The sequence below is a fragment of the Euprymna scolopes genome, chromosome 39 (assembly GCF_053919585.1).
Source record: "Euprymna scolopes isolate OS-2025 chromosome 39, ASM5391958v1, whole genome shotgun sequence".
Classification (NCBI taxonomy): domain Eukaryota; kingdom Metazoa; phylum Mollusca; class Cephalopoda; order Sepiida; family Sepiolidae; genus Euprymna; species Euprymna scolopes.
This window is the reverse complement of record NC_136520.1, coordinates 24,218,045-24,236,157: the sequence shown is the minus strand read 5'-3', so window position 1 is coordinate 24,236,157 and position 18,113 is coordinate 24,218,045. Positions and strand designations below refer to the sequence as shown.

Below are 18,113 nucleotides of genomic sequence, written 5' to 3'. Positions count from 1 at the left end.
ATGTTATGATATCATCAATGCATATAAAATCCTTTAGAAAAAACATAAATCACATGGAAAAGTTGATAAATCATTAAAATCTCTGATCTCAATTTTTCCTTTTCTTTTTTGTACTGATGATATTTCATATAAATCCAAATTAAATATATAGCACCAGGAAACAACTCATCTTCTTTACCATAAAGTGATATTTCCCCTATTTCATTGACGACTATAGTTTTCTTTCCCAACACGAATCTACATTGGAGGCCATTTTGGCCAATTCTGGATGCTTGTTTTCAGAAAATATACGTTTGCTTTGCTCACTTTCAATAATGTTTAGATGTTTTTCAACTTAATAGTTTCTTCTAAGATAGTTATGCATATAGGAAGTTGGAGGAATTTCCAATTTTATGCTCATATCTACTATCACTGCCACCTGTGTACACTGGGAAGTCTTATTCATAGGAGAACTATTGCTTCTTATCAATGTTGTTTTGATTTTGCTATTGTTTATTGGTTACTATCTATTTTGTACATAAATATGAAATACTCTTTCTTGGGGAGGTCGATTGGGTATTTCAAATACTTTCTAGATTGAATGCCAATTAACACTTACATTAGTCATACTTTCACTCTTCATTTCTTTTCATTAAATTTGATTTTACATTTTCCAATTCATACGCTTTATGTAAAATGTTTTTTAATATGGAAAAAATTCAGTCCTTCAAAAACTGGCGGTGTGGGCGGATATTTAAAAAAATAAAATTTGCTTTAGTCAAGAAGGATTTCTATTTCACTGACTGAGAAACAGAACAAAAGTAGTGTAGTATAAGAACAGATACTACATGTAGATCCCAATTTAAAGGCTTGGCTCTTTTAGTCTTACAAACAGAAAGCACACAGTTTTTCTTTTGCTTTCTTTTTCTACCTGGATTGCCTGATTAGACGACAAACATTTCACTTTTGTTTTACTTTAAATTCATTATAACTTCCAAATGTAACAGAATACCATCCTTCCAGGCATTACCACCTCCTTTATGAGAGGCTTCTTGCTAGCAGTCTGTGACACTCCCCATTGAGAGAGTAGTGATTGAACCAGACAGGAGATTTTCAGATTAAATTTAGTTTTATTGGTTCTTTAGATGATTGAATTGACATCTACTGATTCCGTTGTATCCATTGCACACATATGGTTTCCATTTTTGTTTAACGCTCGTGATAGAGTTACTGAATGACACTTTTTCATTTATATTGAATATTACCTTGCTTCCAAAGTTTATGCATTATTTATAATTAGCAGCCCTCCTCTAATTCCTACTTCTATTTTAAGATGATCTTTCATAGTTATGAAATAAAACTAATTGTCAAATGTTATTTACAAATGAAATTATTATAGAACATTAAATTAATATTAAATATGAAAGATTGGATGAGAATTTTGGGGTTAATAGATGTAGAACAATTAAATAACAGGGTCAGTTTGCAAATAAGGGTCATGGAAAACATTGAAAGTGGTGATAAGGGTGGATTGAGAGAGAGTGATAGTGACCAGCTTTTTCTCCTGTTATTTGTGCTAAAAGATATGAATTATGATATTTATAAAACATTAAAAAAATAAGATTTTTTAGGACATTTTATGGCATATAAAAGTGTGGTAAATAATGTTCGTTTGATTAGTGACAATTCATACAAATATGACAAATTATTTTACAGATGATGTAATAACAGATAATTGAAACAATCCATTAGACGCAATTTAGTTGGCTTGTTTTGTCTTCCTTTTGAAAGTATAACAGATATTAAAAAATTAGATATTGGTGTGCAAACAACTGCAAGAATTTGTACAGAAGGAAACTGTGCTGGCAATCAGAAAATTATTTGATTATTCAAGCAAAATTTAAAAGATATGAATAAAAATAAAGTAAAACATTGACGATAAAAATATTAAAATGAAAAGAACAGCTACAAGAGAATGAAGAGAGTGCAGACTTCCACCAAAGACGATGATAAATTGGAAATTAATTTCTAAAAGCCATCCAACACAGGCTACCATGTAAAATTGAAATTAAACCGATTATTATTATTTACTCACTAGGAGTAGTCACACAGGCCATCATCAAAGATTTCTCTTTGAAACTTGTGTTCTCTGGAGTCTGAGTGGAAACAAATCTCCCCAGATTTCCTACACTCCACCTCTTTCGATAATCTTTGAAGATGAATTTGTGTTATTGCAACAGCCACTTACCACTGATTTCTCATTGGCAGTGACCATTGGTTTTCACTGGAATTTGGATGACAATAAGCCTCCCCAAGTTCTCAGTCCTCTCATCCAGAGGAGGTCTGGTTAGTATTTTCTCTCCTCAGTCTTTCCATCCTTTTGACCCTCACTTATTTTGTGTGGACCCTAGTTTATGGTGACATACACATAAAAAGGGGGGAGGCGATGACGGAAGGCAGGGAGACAGAGAGAGGTTAACTTGCAATTATACAGTTTAAGTTTTCGTAAAATTCAAGGAAAATTTACAAGATATAAATAAAAATAAAATAAGTAAAACATTTACGATAAAAAACTAAAATGAAAAAACAAAAAAAAAAAAAACAGCTAAAGAATAGTCCTTAGAGAGAGCATACTTTCACTAAAGATAACCAATAAGTTGCAATATCTTAATGCAAAGTTTAAAGTGGATAAATAAAATATTTACAATGAAAAATTACAATGAAAGAAGAACTAAAAGAACACTTAGAGAGTACAGACCTCCGCCAAAGACCAACTGATGATAAATGAGAACATCTCTAGGCAATGTTTACAAAGGATAAAGGATATACAAAACATGACAATGAAACAAGAACTAAAATATAAAAGTATTAGATTTCCACATAAATCAATCGATCATAATTTGATGCTCATGACAGCATCTTTCTTTCTAATCTTCTGAGCATCCTTAGCACCCTTTTCACAAATCTTCCGCCTCTTCAATTCCTCATGAATAATTGTGTGTACAGTTTCCATACTGACATCAAACTGTGCACTCATTGTCTCTATAGACACACGACGGTCCTTATCCGTGAAATTCCTTATTTGGCCAATCAACTCTGGTGTTCTAACTTTCTTAATCCTCCCACACCTCTCATCATCCCTCAGACATCCTTGCTTTCCCTGAATCTCTTATGCCACTCAAAAATTGATGCTCGATTCATGCAAGATGGTCCAAAAGCAGTCTGAAGCATTCCATACATTTCTGTGGCATTTTTTTCAAATTTGAAATAGAATTTTATTGCATATCGTTTCACCAGCTGTGACAATCAGGCTTTAGTAGGGTGTATTTCAATTCCTGCTGTAACTGTTAATTTGAACTCGCAATCATAAAAATTGGTCAGTCATCTCATAAGATGTATAGCAATAACATACTGAATTTTCAAGAGTCTAGGACAATTTTAGAAGCCTGTACAAAAAAGTCTGGAAACTTATTGAAGGCACCTTGTATAACTAAAAATGCAAACTTGAAACAAATGAAAAATCCTTACAAATATTGTAATCTCATCTTGTGGTAAATAAAAATTAATCATAATGGAAACAATAATCATAGGATCAAACTAGCTTAAACATTAAGCAAAATCCCACATCCCCTTACTGAAAAATGTACAAAAATGACATAGAAGTGCACCTTTAACTGTTTGAATAAATTCCATTTCAACAGTTAATGTATTAAAACTTCTTATATGATTCATAGCACATTAGAGACTAAAGTAAATATTTCTTCTATTAAATCAATAAAAAACATTCAGATCTGAATCATGTAAAACAAGGCAGAAACACAATTTAATAATAGGGCAAAGATTTCTTTAGTATTTCATTTACTGCGTTTACATTTTATTTCATTTTCAACTTAGTTATTTTTTGTGAAAGACAACTTAAAACCTTATATTATAAAGCCACCATATTGACGAGTCTCTTTGTTTTTTTAAGATAGGATTAACTCTATAAAATTAGGTACACACAATATTGAAGAAACACTAACATTTTTTTCACATGAAAAATAAATCGCCTGTCACTGAAAATAGTAATCGAACTTGAAATAGCTTGAAAAAAATAAAAAGGTATAAATGTCACAAAAAAAAAGGTATAAATGTCACAAAAAAAAAGGTATAAATGTCACAAAAAAAATAAAAAGGTATAAATGTCACAAAAAAAAAGGTATAAATGTCACAAAAAAAATAAAAAGGTATAAATGTCACAAAAAAAAAAATAAAAAGGTATAAATGTCACAAAAAAAAAATAAAAAGGTATAAATGTCACAAAAAAAAAAAAGAATGGTATATTTATGAAGAGAAAAGATTAAATTTTGTTTACATGCAAATTTTATTTAAATAACCTCAAACAATAAACAAAATATTGAAAGTTGAAATTCAATGGAATTTTATTCTACAGTGTGTTTGAGATAAAGTTTACACTTTTTGGGAATAAAAGAAAAAAATGTCTTATCTCGGCCAATATTGATATATTCTCAAAATTCAAAGAGCATCACTCAGAAGAATTTTTACCAAATACAGGTCACACCAATATGGCCTTTAAGCAGACTGAATCTGGAGCATAGCATGCAGTATTCATAGTATACTTCGAGATATGCTAGTTTGATACTGGCAATCAGTTCATCTTTGTGTTGCAGGCAATGCCCAACATATACTAGAATATGGAGTGGCATTCAAGCATGGTGGAATGGATAGAGGCTGTGACTGGTGATGTTATGGAGATTCTTTGATAGGCACTTTTGGACATTCCCAGAGGTGTAACACAGAGCCGAATCATGGTGTCACATGTATGATCTTCCTGTTCTCCACGCAGCACTTGACAACAGAGAACAGCAACACAATATACTATCTAAATTGCGTCTAGACTAAATAATGTAGAGTGGAATGACGTTACCTTCCCTGGAAACACACTGAAATACAATCAGAGTTTGATAGAACTTAGTCATCATAATGCGTGGAACTTTGTGCAGATTGTAGACTACCCAGCTTTGTCCATTATGCAACAGATCCTGGCATAAGTTCTTGTTTGAAAAGAACCAAAGCATTTCCAACTAAACTGTGTGTTTAATCTTGTTGACAAGGAAGCTTTAATGCTGAATTGTTGTTGGCCATTGTGACTCTTGCATTGGGATTAGCAAAGACCCTTATTTGGCACTTTCTTCATAATTGCCACATTTCATGAATTCAAACTATTCAAATAGTACGTTTTTTGAAATCATAATTATGCAAGTTATTCTCTTCCCATATTCTGATGCTTTACAGTCCATCCACTTTGCTGTTATTAAATAATTCAAATGGTTCTGAAATAAAACAATATAAAAATAATCAAATTTGTCTTAAGTATACTGTATTTATCACATTCTAAACTGGTTTTATGATACCTAGTTGTATTACATAAACTTACTTTTGTCTTTTTCTTGTCACATTTTTGCAATTGTGCCATTATTATGTTGGCTTCTTTAATTTTTATATAAAGCATTAACCTGGACACACTTTGAAAACAATTGCAAAGAGTAGCATAGCATAAAAATCATGAAAAGAAAAAGAATATAAATTGTCAATTACCTTTTCAGTTAATTCATGAGTGGTCACGGAAGATGGAACAGAATCAGATTCTGTGGCTTTCTCACGGTCCAAAGGATATAGTTTGAGATTTTGTGGCATTTCTGAATCATTCACTCTAGTATTGGTCTTATTTAAGACAGGAATTTCACTATAAAATAGAAAGAATAATATAAGAACTTTAGCATTTATGGAACAGTTCAACAAAAATATATTAACAATTAGCAATTGGTTGACACAAAAAATCATTATAAATTTTTATTAGATATGAAAATATCTTGAATGTTTGTATTTGACCTTTTCCTGATGGTTGTAATGAAAGAATACAAAAAGATTACAAAGTTGTTTTGTTGTTACTTATTTTGTTTTTATTCATTCAGTTGACCTTCATTCTTCAGTTTTTTACTTGTACAAAAAACACATATCCATTTACGAATTCTTCCTTGCCTGTTTCAGTTTTGTCTTGACCAGATCGATTTTTTAATCTTCAGGCTTTTTAAATGAAATTCTACCAAGGAGGTTATGTTTTGGGTTGAGTTTGTTTGTGTAAAGTGAGTCTAGCACATGTATTGCTTGGTTAATCCTTCCCAAACTTAGTCATAGCCTAACTTAATTTGAGGATATCTAGGTTTAAGTTCATCATACAAACTTGCCAATACTTGGCCAATATTGCAACCAATGAAGTCCTGCTTTAAATATAGCCTTGACCTTAGATTCGAAAAAGACCAGTCATGATCAAATTTTGATGCTAAAATTCAAATTCGATGAAAAAGATTTAATTGTGCTGAAGATTTAGTTTTTGGAATTTTTCTTGTAAGGAAAACATTAAAAAAATGTTCTGTATTTAAAAGTCCCATTAATTACTTTGATGGTCTCAATCAAGTAATATTCTTCTTTTTAGTAAAGTAGTTAAACTTATGGATCCCAACACATATTTACAATTGAAATTCTTTTATGAGGTTAAACTTTTTTCTTTGTATATATTTTAATGTTAATATTATATTGAAATTCAAATGTCTAGCTACTGATGCTGAGGATAAAGTACAATATTCAAGATGAATGAAAATAACATTTTATTTGCCATTATGTTCTCTTCAGTGTAAAAGATGATAATTATTACCAGTTGAGGAATTCAAACCCAGACACAAAGTTACCCTTGATTTCGTAGGCAGGAATCCAACCTCCAAATTATATGAAATTAACATGACAAGTAAAGAAAATCTATATATATAAAAGCGAAAATGTATGTATGTATGTATGTATGTATGTATGTATGTATGTGTGCATGTTTGTGTGTCTGCTAAAAACTTTCGACAGACATAACAAAAATTCACAAACTCGATATCATATTGAAGCTCCATCCTTCGCTCAAAAAATATCGAAAAATTGGCTAAAAACGTTAATTTTTTCACCCCAAAATTGACAATTTTCGACAGGGGGGGGGGGGCAACAAAAACGGCCCTCTCGACCGGTTCTACGCATGCGCCAGATGACGTCATGACCTGATTTACTTTTAATAGTTGAAAAACTGAACAAATTTCATGTACGTCACGTTAGCTCAGTTAATTAGCGCGTTGGTTCATTATCTAAACATTTTGGGTTCGAATTGTGCTGTGAGATGTCTTTTTTTTTTTTTTTTCAATTTTTTTAAATTTAAATATTGAACCAGTGTTATTTAAGCCATTTTTCACGTAACGTTCGTTTTTCTGGGTTTTTTTTTTTTTTACTTCGCTTATCCATCCCTGACCACACACCCAAAAACACCCGGGTACCCACCGATTTTTAAAATTTTAATATCGAAACAGGCTTATTTAAGCCATTTTTCACGTGTTTGTTTTTCTGTTTTCATCGTTCGTTTGCCTTACATTAGTTTTTTTGTGTTTTTTTCCCTGCTTAAGTGTGATGTTGTTTTCTTTTTTTACTTCGCTTATAACAAACAAACCGGGCGCGCACCTGTCAATCTGGTTCTTACTTAAATAAATTCAAACATCTTTCAGTAACTCATTCCGGCTGGCCGATTTTATTTTCAAACTTTGCCTCAGGACTTCGGGTTCGATCCTACCAACTTTTACCCCCCCCCCCGGTTCTTTTTTTATTTAACACCACAACACCACACACACCTACAAACACCCGGGCAATGCCAGATACCACCGCTAGTTAAGCATAAATGGCAAATAAGTGTGTATAAACAGTAAAAAGTCAGAGAGTAATCAAAAACTGATATCAGAATACTGTATATATAGATACATATCGCTGCCTCCGTTCAGTCTCGAAAGACAAAGGATATCCCTGTAAGGGCAGTTTCGCATGTAATTGTGAGGCAAGGGTCATGCAATCCCTAACCACACCTCTCCTGAATTGACACTGTTTGGGTCCAGTGGTAAGGAGAAGACCAGGACGACTTCAATGCCGAGATAAGTGGAGAGCACATACAGCACCTGGAAGTCCCAAATGATCACCCATTTAGTACTGACCAGGCTCAACATTGCATATATATATATATATATATATATATATATATATATATATAAAAGATAAAGATTAAAGTTACAATAGAACTTTATTACATTATCATGTTAATAAGATTAAGGATGATCACAATAAGTGAAAGGGAGAAGTGGGTAAATCTCTTTAAGCCATGAAATTTCCAAGCTAAATGCTTCTCATCAGAAAAGGAGAAAAATATCAGCATTATACAAAAGTATGGGCAAAAATTTATTTTTAAGTTAACTTTATCTCTAATCTATATATATATCTATAGAAATATAATTATTTTAACAATAAATATTTAAATAATTGCAAATATTATTAAATAACAGTAATTTTGTTTGATGAGACCTTTTAAAATAAAAAATATTTTTTTAATAGTCCATTTTGTAAATTTTGTGGTTTTCTTATTTTTGCTTTCTTGTTCATGAATATTTTAATTTAATTCAGTCGAACGTTGTGATTCATACTAGTCGGATCAGATCAGTGATTTGGTGCATGATATTTTTGAAGTATAGTGTGACAAGCCCCTCTTTTACTCTGACATGTTACTATGAGTTTGAATTTTACGATGAAAGTTATTTTTAGAACAGTGTCATGGTAACTCGTTCAACTGTCTAGATGGTGTCGAGTTATTATTAGCACATTAGTGCTGCAATAGATACTTCTCTTTTAGCATGGAACAATAGAGGACCACAAGGTGTCTAAAAAGATATGTTTGTTAGTTATTTTCTGTGCTATGTATAAAATATTTTCTGTGCAATGTATAAAATCCTCAAAGTTTGCATAAAGAAAGGGACTACCTACCCATGTGTGTCACGCTTTTGATTGAATAACTGAAATGTTTTTGTTGGCATCACATCTCACACACACAAACACATAAAAACATAGACATATACAAAAGCTTTGTCTGGTGTTGATCAATTTAGGTCATTAAGTATATCACAAGTTAACCCTTCTTAGTTTTTGTGAGCATCAATTGGATTTAAAACTTTTTCACGGTTATGTGATTAATCTAAGACATTGATGTCAGTTTTTTCTTTTTCATTTTACATGTTTCTGAACTTCTTTTTAAAAGAATGTTCAAAAGATAAAGATGCCATAAAATCTAATTACTTAAAAAGAGAAATTTTAGTTATTATTAAATCAGTTATTCTTGTAGAGTCAGTTTCGTTCAGACTAAAAGCTGAAAACCAAAACAAATTTGGCTTCAACATAATCGTTAGTGGATTTTCATTTCTTAACTATTTCTTAAGAAATGGAAAATATCCTTTAATAGAAAATGAAAGACTAAGTACTGGAGCTAAACGTCCTTTTTGTCAAGTTTTTTTTTATTGTACTGGTTTATTTGAATGTGGTTTGAGTTGTCTCCCGGTGAATTCTTTTTATGATGGGGAATTATTATTGGACGTTGAAGAGCTCAACCTTTTGGAAGGAACAGCTGTGTCTTATATATTTTTTTTAAATTTCTTTTTTTTTCTTCTACTTCACTACAAGCTATTTCGGCGGGAACTATGGAAGCAAAGAGGATCAGCAGTGAAATGCTTAAGACGTTCTCTGGAGAGGGAGATGTTATAACCTGGCTGACCAAGATTAAACTTGTCGCTAAGTTGCGGGACATCGCGGATGTAGCCAGCTTGATACCGCTGTATCTTGATGGTGATGCTCTGGCCCTATATCTGGAGATGCAGGAGGAGGATCAACTGTCTGTTGACGCCATTGAGGAAAAGTTGAGGGAAGCATTTACCGAAGGACCGTTTGTGGCATATGGCAAACTAAGCCGTATGGTGTGGACTGGAGAGCCTGTCGATGTTTACGCCAACAATATCAGGAGGTTGACGGGACTAGCAGGATTCAATGGAGGAGGCCGTCGACAGATGGTTAAGATGGCCTTTATCAATGGCTTCCCGGACCATATTTCTATAGCTTTGCAGCAACTGCCCGGTGTAAATACTATGGAGGTGGTGGAGTTGATTACACAGGCTAGGGTGCTGGCCAGGAAAAAAGAGAGTGAGCAGGGAATCGCAGCTGTCGCTCAACGAAGCAAACTGCAGCAGGAAATTGTGAAGGACGAAAAGCAGAGAGGACTGTGGCAGAGACCCAGGTTCTCAGGCAGATGCTACCGATGCCAAGACCCCCATATGGCGCGGGAGTGCAGGGAGCCAACGCCAGAAGTCACGTGTTACCGCTGTGGGGAAGTCGGCCACATCAGCAGTTCTGTCCCCAGAAACGAACAGGGGGAAGCCACTGCGCCGGTGGCTACCCCACTTATTCGATGAAGGTACTTCAGGGTATGTCACCACAAGTAGAGGTGACCCTAAATGGACGAAGTGCAAAAGCCCTTGTCGACACAGGCTGTGCATCAACAATTGTCACCAAAGACATGGTTGACACATGCAATGGAACCAGCAGCATTACGGCAGTTGACGGCAGAGAGGTGAAGTGCAATGGCACAAGTATCGTTCGGCTGATGGTACATGGGATGTCACTAACAATCCAGGCGATTGTTATTAACAAAATTGTCACGGGTGTCAATGTGGTGCTAGGGATGGACGCAATTGCTCGACTAAGGGGTGTTACGGTATATAGGAACTCCGTGAGATTTGAGGACATCAAGGGGCTGCAGGTGTGCAATTCGAAAAAGGTGTCACAGGAACGGCCGGGTCAGACAAAAGTTGCACGATAGAGGACCAAGATTTCTCTGCACACTTTGATGGTGAGAAATGGACAGTCAAGTGGGCATGGAAGGGAGAACCTCCCATACTGAACAACAGAGTGGAATGCTACGAGCATATGTTGCGAGGAGGCACAAGAGTTGAATTTGAGAAGGAGGTGGACCGATGGATCTCAGAGGGGATTTTAAGACCATGGACGGAGAAGGTGGAAGGTGTGCTGCCGTTAATGGCGGTTGTTCAGACCACAAAACAAAAAGTTCGGCCAGTACTGGACTTCAGGGAGCTGAACGTACACGTTGCGTGTCACATGGGAGGCGATGTGATGGACTTGTGCGGAGAGACCATGCGAAAGTGGAGGCAGATTCAGAAGGCTGCGACGATTGTGGATTTAAAATCTGCATACCTACAGATCCACATTTCACAGGAATTCTGGAAATACCAGCTGGTCAGGTACAAGGGCCGAACGTACTGCCTGACTAGGTTGGGTTTTCGCCTGAATTCTGCACCCAAAAATCATGGCAGCGATCCTCAAAACGGTGCTAAGCAAGGAGGACGCAGTCAGAAGAGCCACCAGTTCCTACATTGATGATATTTTGGTGGATGAGACGGTAACAACTGCGGAGGACGTAGTAAAACACCTCAACAGCTTTGGGCTAATTGCAAAACGCCCGGAATCGTTGTGTTAGGGCTCCAACTAAGAAAGGACCAGAAAGGACGGTTAGTGTTCCGGAGGGGAAATGAGATCCCGGAGGTGTCGGAAAAATTGAGCAGGCAAGAACTCTTCTCAATATGCGGAAGACTGGTGGGCCATTACCCTATTGCAGGATGGCTACGGACTGCATGTAGTTATATCAAAAGGCTAGCTAGTGGAGCGAAGTGGGAGGATGGAGTTGATAAAGAGACTGTGGACATTATGAGAGAGATTATTGAAGAGGTGAAGAGGGAGGATCCAGTGAGAGGTGTTTGGTATGTATCCAACAGTGCAGAAGGTGTTGTGTGGTGTGATGCAAGCTGTATAGCAGTGGGGGTCACCTTGGAGATAGGTGGTGTTACTGCAGAAGATGCTGCTTGGTTGCGGAAGAAGGACGACGTGGCTCACATAAATGTGGCAGAACTGGATGCGGTTATGAAGGGCATCAACTTAGCCTTGAAATGGGGGCTACAGAATGTTGAGGTGAGGACCGACTCAGCCACTGCGTTCTCTTGGATCCAGTCCGAAGTTACAGGAGAAAGGAGGGTGAAGACGAAAGGCGCTGCCAAGATGCTAGTAAAGCCTCGATTGATGATGTTAAGGGAGCTGATTAGGGAATTTGATCTTCAACTTAGGGTCACTATCGTTCCTTCAGCGAAGAACAGAGCAGATGTGATGACGAGGGTGCGGAAGACCTGGCTGAAGGCGCCGAATGAGGCGGCTGTTGCAATATGTTGTGTGAATGAAGACACTCTGAAGGATTTGCATGACATGCATCATTTTGGAGTGAATAGAACCTTGTTCTTGGCCAGGAAGGTGGATCCCAGAATCACAAAGGAGGCCGTTAGGACAGTGGTTGAGAGATGCAGCCGGTGTCAATTAATCGACCCTGCGCTGAGTAAACACGAAGCTGGTGAGGTTCAGATGGCAGAGAACTGGAGCAGGTTGGCGATAGACGTAATGCACTATCGACAGAGGCCGTATCTGTCAATGGTCGACTGTGGACCAAGAAGAGTAGCCATTTGGAGGGAGATCAAGGCAGAAAATGCAGGTGAAATTGCAAAGGTCTTGGAAGAGGTGTTTTTGGAGAGGGGTCCAGTGACGGAAGTGCTAATGGACAATGGAACTGCCTTTCGCTCAGCTGCCATGAAGAATGTGTTAGATAAGTGGGGAGTGCGGTGCTATTTCAGGGCTGCATATAGACCAGGCGGAAACGGAATTGTGGAGCGGCATCACAGGACCATTAAGACTATAGCTGAAAGGGGCTAGATTTTGCCGCCAGAAGCTGTCTTCTGGTATAATATGGCTCCAAAGTCAGGGCAAAAAGTGGAGTCAGTGCCGCAGAAGGCAGTCTTCAAGTACGAGTGGCGGCATCCCCGAACAGCACAAGTACCCGCGGAGGAAGGCGAGAAGCGAGCGACTATGCAAATGGGAGAGGAAGTGTGGATCAAACCGCCTGATGCTCGCTGTACCACACGCTGGGAGAGGGGCATTGTGACAAGTGTCCAGTCCCCAAACAATGTATCTATCGACGGCATCCCTCGACACATCCTTGATGTGTGGCCGGTAGTGGTGTCATCAGAGGAAGACAGCGACGTTGAGCCAAGTAGCGACGTTCACGAAGAGGCTCCGCGGAGATCGCAGCAAGAGAGACGGCTGCCATGTTGGTCGAGCGACTACGTGATGGGTTGATATATGATGATCGTGTAGATCAAGGGGGCGGGTGGTTTGAGTTGTCTCCCTTTGCAAATTGGCTGTTTGGAGAAATGGAAAACTAGATGGCTCTGTGTGGTTTGAGTTGTCCCCCTTTGCAAATTGGCTGTTTGGAAAAATGGAAAACTAGATGGCTCTGTGTGGTTTGAGTTGTCCCCCTTTGCAAATTGGCTGTTTGGAGAAATGGAAAACTAGATGGCTCTGGTTGATAGTCAATTTGCATAAGTGGAGAAATGGGCAGCATATAAACCGTACTTTTTTTTAAGCAGGGGTGAAGAGCGCAGAGTGTGAAACGACGGTTGGAAGAAGTGACGGTGAATTCTTTTTGTGACGGGGAATTATTGTTGGACGTTGAAGAGCTCAACCTTTTGGAAGGAACAGCTGTGTCTTATATATTTTTTTTAATTTCTTTTTTTTTCTTCTACTTCACTACATTGAATCTCCAATGAAAACCTTTGGTCATATAAACATATGAAATCGGACAGTTCACAACTGCACAATTAAACACTTGAGGGACTGTTCTTTAAGTTGCTAGGAAGGTATAATAGTATTGATATATAGATATTGCCCGTCAGTGCAAGTTGTTTATATTAGGATTAGTCCTTACTATACATGCCTTTCCAGAATCTCAAGTTGTCCGGCGCCGAAGTTTATATTTCTTGTTTATAAACTATGCAGTCACTAGATTTTCTAAAACTTTTTATGACATCATGTAAGTTTGAATATACTTGACACGTTCTTGTATGTTAGAATCCATTTCTCCCTCACGTTCATTTTTTTTTAAATTATAAATGATTTGTGGCTTTTTTGATCCCCCCTTCCTGCTGAAAGCTTCTATTAAAGATTATATGCATCTATAATGTAAACCTCACCTGCCTGTTTATATGTATGTATGTCTGCTTAAAACTTTTGACACAGGCGACGGATTTTCATGAGATCAGTATCATTCTGAAACTTGACCTTTCGGACAACAAGTATCGAAAAATTGGTTTAAACATTAATTCCTTCACCCTCAACTGGGCACTTTTCTACAAGGAGGGGGTCGCTTTTTCGCCGATATTTTCGAAAGTCATCCCCTCTTTTTGATTGACTAGCCTTAATTTAAACCTCCGCCACTTTCAGTTTGGCAATGGGCGCAACAGCAAAGATTTCACTTTTTTTTTACGTTCTTTTCCTCCTTCGCAGTACGGGTTCAAACCTATCTGCCTACTGTCACTTTTTTTTTTTTTTGCTGAACACACACCTCTAAACACCCGGGCAATGCCAGCCAGCCAGCCAAGTTAGTATATATAAATACATATACAATCGTCATATATATATATATACATATATATCATCATCATCATACATATATATGATAATTACTGCATCTCTACAAATAATTGCTGTCTTAAGTTTCATGTTCTGCAACAAATGTGAGATTTCATATGGTTCACACATTTTACAGATCCTATTTGCATGATTAATTGGCAAATTTTCTAGGTTTTCATTTCTCAAGTTCTCTTTTCAGTTTTGCATGCTCCATCCTCTTGACATGAAGAGAGCCAGTTTTTACTAATTCCCACCAAGCACCACGGTCAACCACAGTTGCTTCCTAGGTATCGACATCAATATCTGCATTTTTAAGATTGCTTTTGAGGCCCTTCTTGTAGTGCTTTCTGGGCTTATAATGTAAACGTTTACCACTCGCAAGTTCTCCATAAAATAGTCACTTTGGCAGGCAACCATCATCCATATGTATGAGGTGACCCACCTAGCACAACTATGCAGTGGTAATCATGGATTCAAGCTTGGGCACAGTGCTTTTTCTAGCACCTCTGTGTCTGGTATGTGTATCTGCCATTTGATGTTCAAAATTCTTCTCCAGCACTTAAGATGGAAGTGTTCTAGAACTCTGCTATGTCTCTGATGGGTTGTCCAAGTTTCTGTGACATAAAGGAGTACTGTGACAACACACACCATATAAACATCTACCTTGGTGTTAATGGTGAGTCCACGATCATTCCATACCGTCTTCTCCAGTCTCTCAAATGCGACAGAAGCCTTCTGATTGCAGACATATATCTCAGTATCCACGGAACTATCTCTGGATAAAATACTTCTATAGTAGACAAAAACAGCCACCAAATCAAACCTAGAAAAACTATGATGTCAAACAGAAGATTATAATGAACACCTTTCAATGGATTACCTACCAAGCATATTGAGTTATCACCTTTCACAGAAAATTCCAAATTAGTTTTGAAACTTAAATTAGGAGAAAAATCTTGTATATTTTGGCCATAAGCTATTTATTTTTATTTTGAACTGAACTATGTGTTATAACGAACAAAAGGAATACCTCAGGGCAGTTAAAATTCATTTCTTACACAGAATAGTTTTGCACCATTTTTATATTCTCTTATAAAATTTCAAGATATGATATGAAACATGTCTACAATTCTTATTTCAAATTTGATTATTATCCATTAAATAAACGTCTAAAATTTAAAGATTAAGCTAAAAGGGTCTTCAAAAGAAATTGAAAACATAGGCACATTTTGTTAAAATATTCATTCTTTTCATGATTAACAGGAACTGATTTATTCAGAATGGTTCAACATTTGGATCGATTTTGATCTCTGTCTGGAGATTTGAAGTCTATCTGTTTGAAGCCGAAGCTATACTATTACTTCTATTAAATTCTATTATTGAACTATATTTTGATGCATAATTCAGTTTACTATTCCAGATTATACTATCTTTCAATACTCAATTAGAGGAGGCGGATAGTGTAGTATCTGCTCTGTTGTGATGAGACTATTCTTCCAGACATTACTTCTTACTTTAGGGGTGGTAGTGTTTTGTTTTCGTGGGAGCATCCTCTCAGACATTACCTCACCCTCTTTGATAGAAGAGGGGATAATAAAGTATTTGTTCTGTGATCATGATACCATCCTCCCAGGCATTACCTTCTCCTTTTCAGGGGAGGAAGGAAGGGTAATATTGTAGTATCAGTTCTGTGACCATGATACCATTTTCGCACGGATTACCTCTAGCAATTTGTAAGAGTGTAGTAAAGAAATACTGAAAAGTACATTAGGTTTTAAAAAGGAAACTGTTTGTTGTATACTGTCTACTATGCACCAACCTTTGTCACATCACCGTAGTGTTGCATATCTGTGGGGTTTTTTCAAGTATTTCCACAGCAATGTGTTTTGATAAAATTACTACATCCTAAATGTAAATACTCCTGACACAATTGACTAGTAGTAAAATTTCACCCCTTCACTGTAGAGGTCCCTAAATGGAAGATGTTTTTTACTCTACTAGCTTCTTTTGTTGGACCATTTACCTTTGGAATTCTTTGTAAACTCCCTGTTTTTCTGAGCATATCAACATGCAAATGCGAATTTAAATGTAATGTGAACAAATTTTGTTGCCTAACTTACAACTCAGGTCCCCTTTCTCTCTATATCTGGCCACAGTAGCTTGTTATACTTCAGTGGCAATATTCCTTGTTTAAGGCAAACTAAATTAAAAAAAACAAAAAACAGAACATTCAATAATTTTATAGAGATTAAAACAATATTATCTTAACCAACTAGTTATAATTCTATAGCAACTTGATTCAACATTAATCAACAACAAATTTTGGGGGCTCTGTTGTCTGGAAAATAGTAGGTGATTTTGGGTAATTTCAAACTGCTGAATTCAAATATAAAGTTGGGGCAAAGCTTCTTGCTTTTGAAATTGAGACTTTCATATTATTTGGAATTCATCGGACTATTGTTCTCATCTTGATTGGACAGAATTTTGAATCGAACCCTTTATCTACTTCACGGGGGTAGCATGCTCTTGTTCCATCAGCCATGACTTAAGTAATTCACAATTGTATTTTTTGGCCACCCATACTGAGGATTGAACCTTCAACCTTGAGGAGAATATCACTTTTTACAATTGATTTTTTCAAGTACTCTAACCACTGTGCCACGGGTCCTTACAAGTAATCAAATTATTAAGTTTGACAGAAACATTCCCGAGCTTGACAAGATACACCTGAAAAAAAAAGGTCAGAGATTACATTGACCGAAACGTTGTGAAAAACACTCAAGATGAGAACAGTAGTCCAATGAATCTAAATGATATGAATAACCAATCCTTATCTCAAAAATTTAGAAATGTCATACGTTTTCATATTTTGGATTATTGTATGATAATTGCTACATTTACTATGACTGTAATAATGTCTTTTTAAGCAAATTTTCACTGTTTCTGATAAAATTGATAGCTTTTATATGAATCATATCAAGTTAAATTATATAATTTACATAATTTCTGTAAGTATTTTTATTACGAGATTGTAAGGTTTTCCAGCTGTTATGTAAGGAAATATATCTAGTTAATATAGCTTTTTTAGTTTGATGTATATTTCCTTTGAGATCTCCATTGGTAAAGTTATTTTTTCTATAAATTTCTTTAACTCTTAAATTCTTTATTTGCAAGTGAATATAACACTTCTTATCCCAATGAATATGGAAAAATAAAACCGGAAATGAATTGACTTTGGTGGAAAAGAAGATGCAAATTGATGATGTAGTAAAACCATTTTATTTTGCATATTTTGAAGTGATGCGTAGAGATGAAGAAAAATCATGAGCATCTGACTTAGTATCCAAAACTTGCAAAGAGTGACAGAAACAGTGGAGGTTATGGAAAGGTGCCAATGCTTCGGGAGAAACAGAAAAACCATTAAAATACTTGTTATTTTTGTTGTGTCAATTTGAGAGATATAAACTGAAAAAATTCAAAGTCAATATTGTATTCCCATATCACAGAGTGATGCTTTGCATACACTTGAGTTCACAATCAAAAATGTGAAATAAGTTTGGGATAAATTGTGTAACTCAAAGTAGATTAAAAAAATGGTGATCTTTCTATTGAGTCAACAATTGGGTTATACAATGTACCTTGCTTTTTGTATCTCTAGGATA

General features: G+C 36.0%; 1 protein-coding gene across 1 annotated transcript in view; it reads right to left on the bottom strand.

Annotated features, from left to right (window-relative positions):
* LOC145263940 (uncharacterized) overlaps positions 1-18,113 on the bottom strand; it is a 756,801-nt gene that overhangs the window by 516,904 nt on the left and 221,784 nt on the right. The window contains exon 3 of the mRNA XM_080121014.1: positions 5,578-5,725. Coding sequence (XP_079977140.1) covers positions 5,578-5,725 — 148 coding nt within the window. The remainder of the gene's footprint in view (positions 1-5,577; positions 5,726-18,113) is intronic.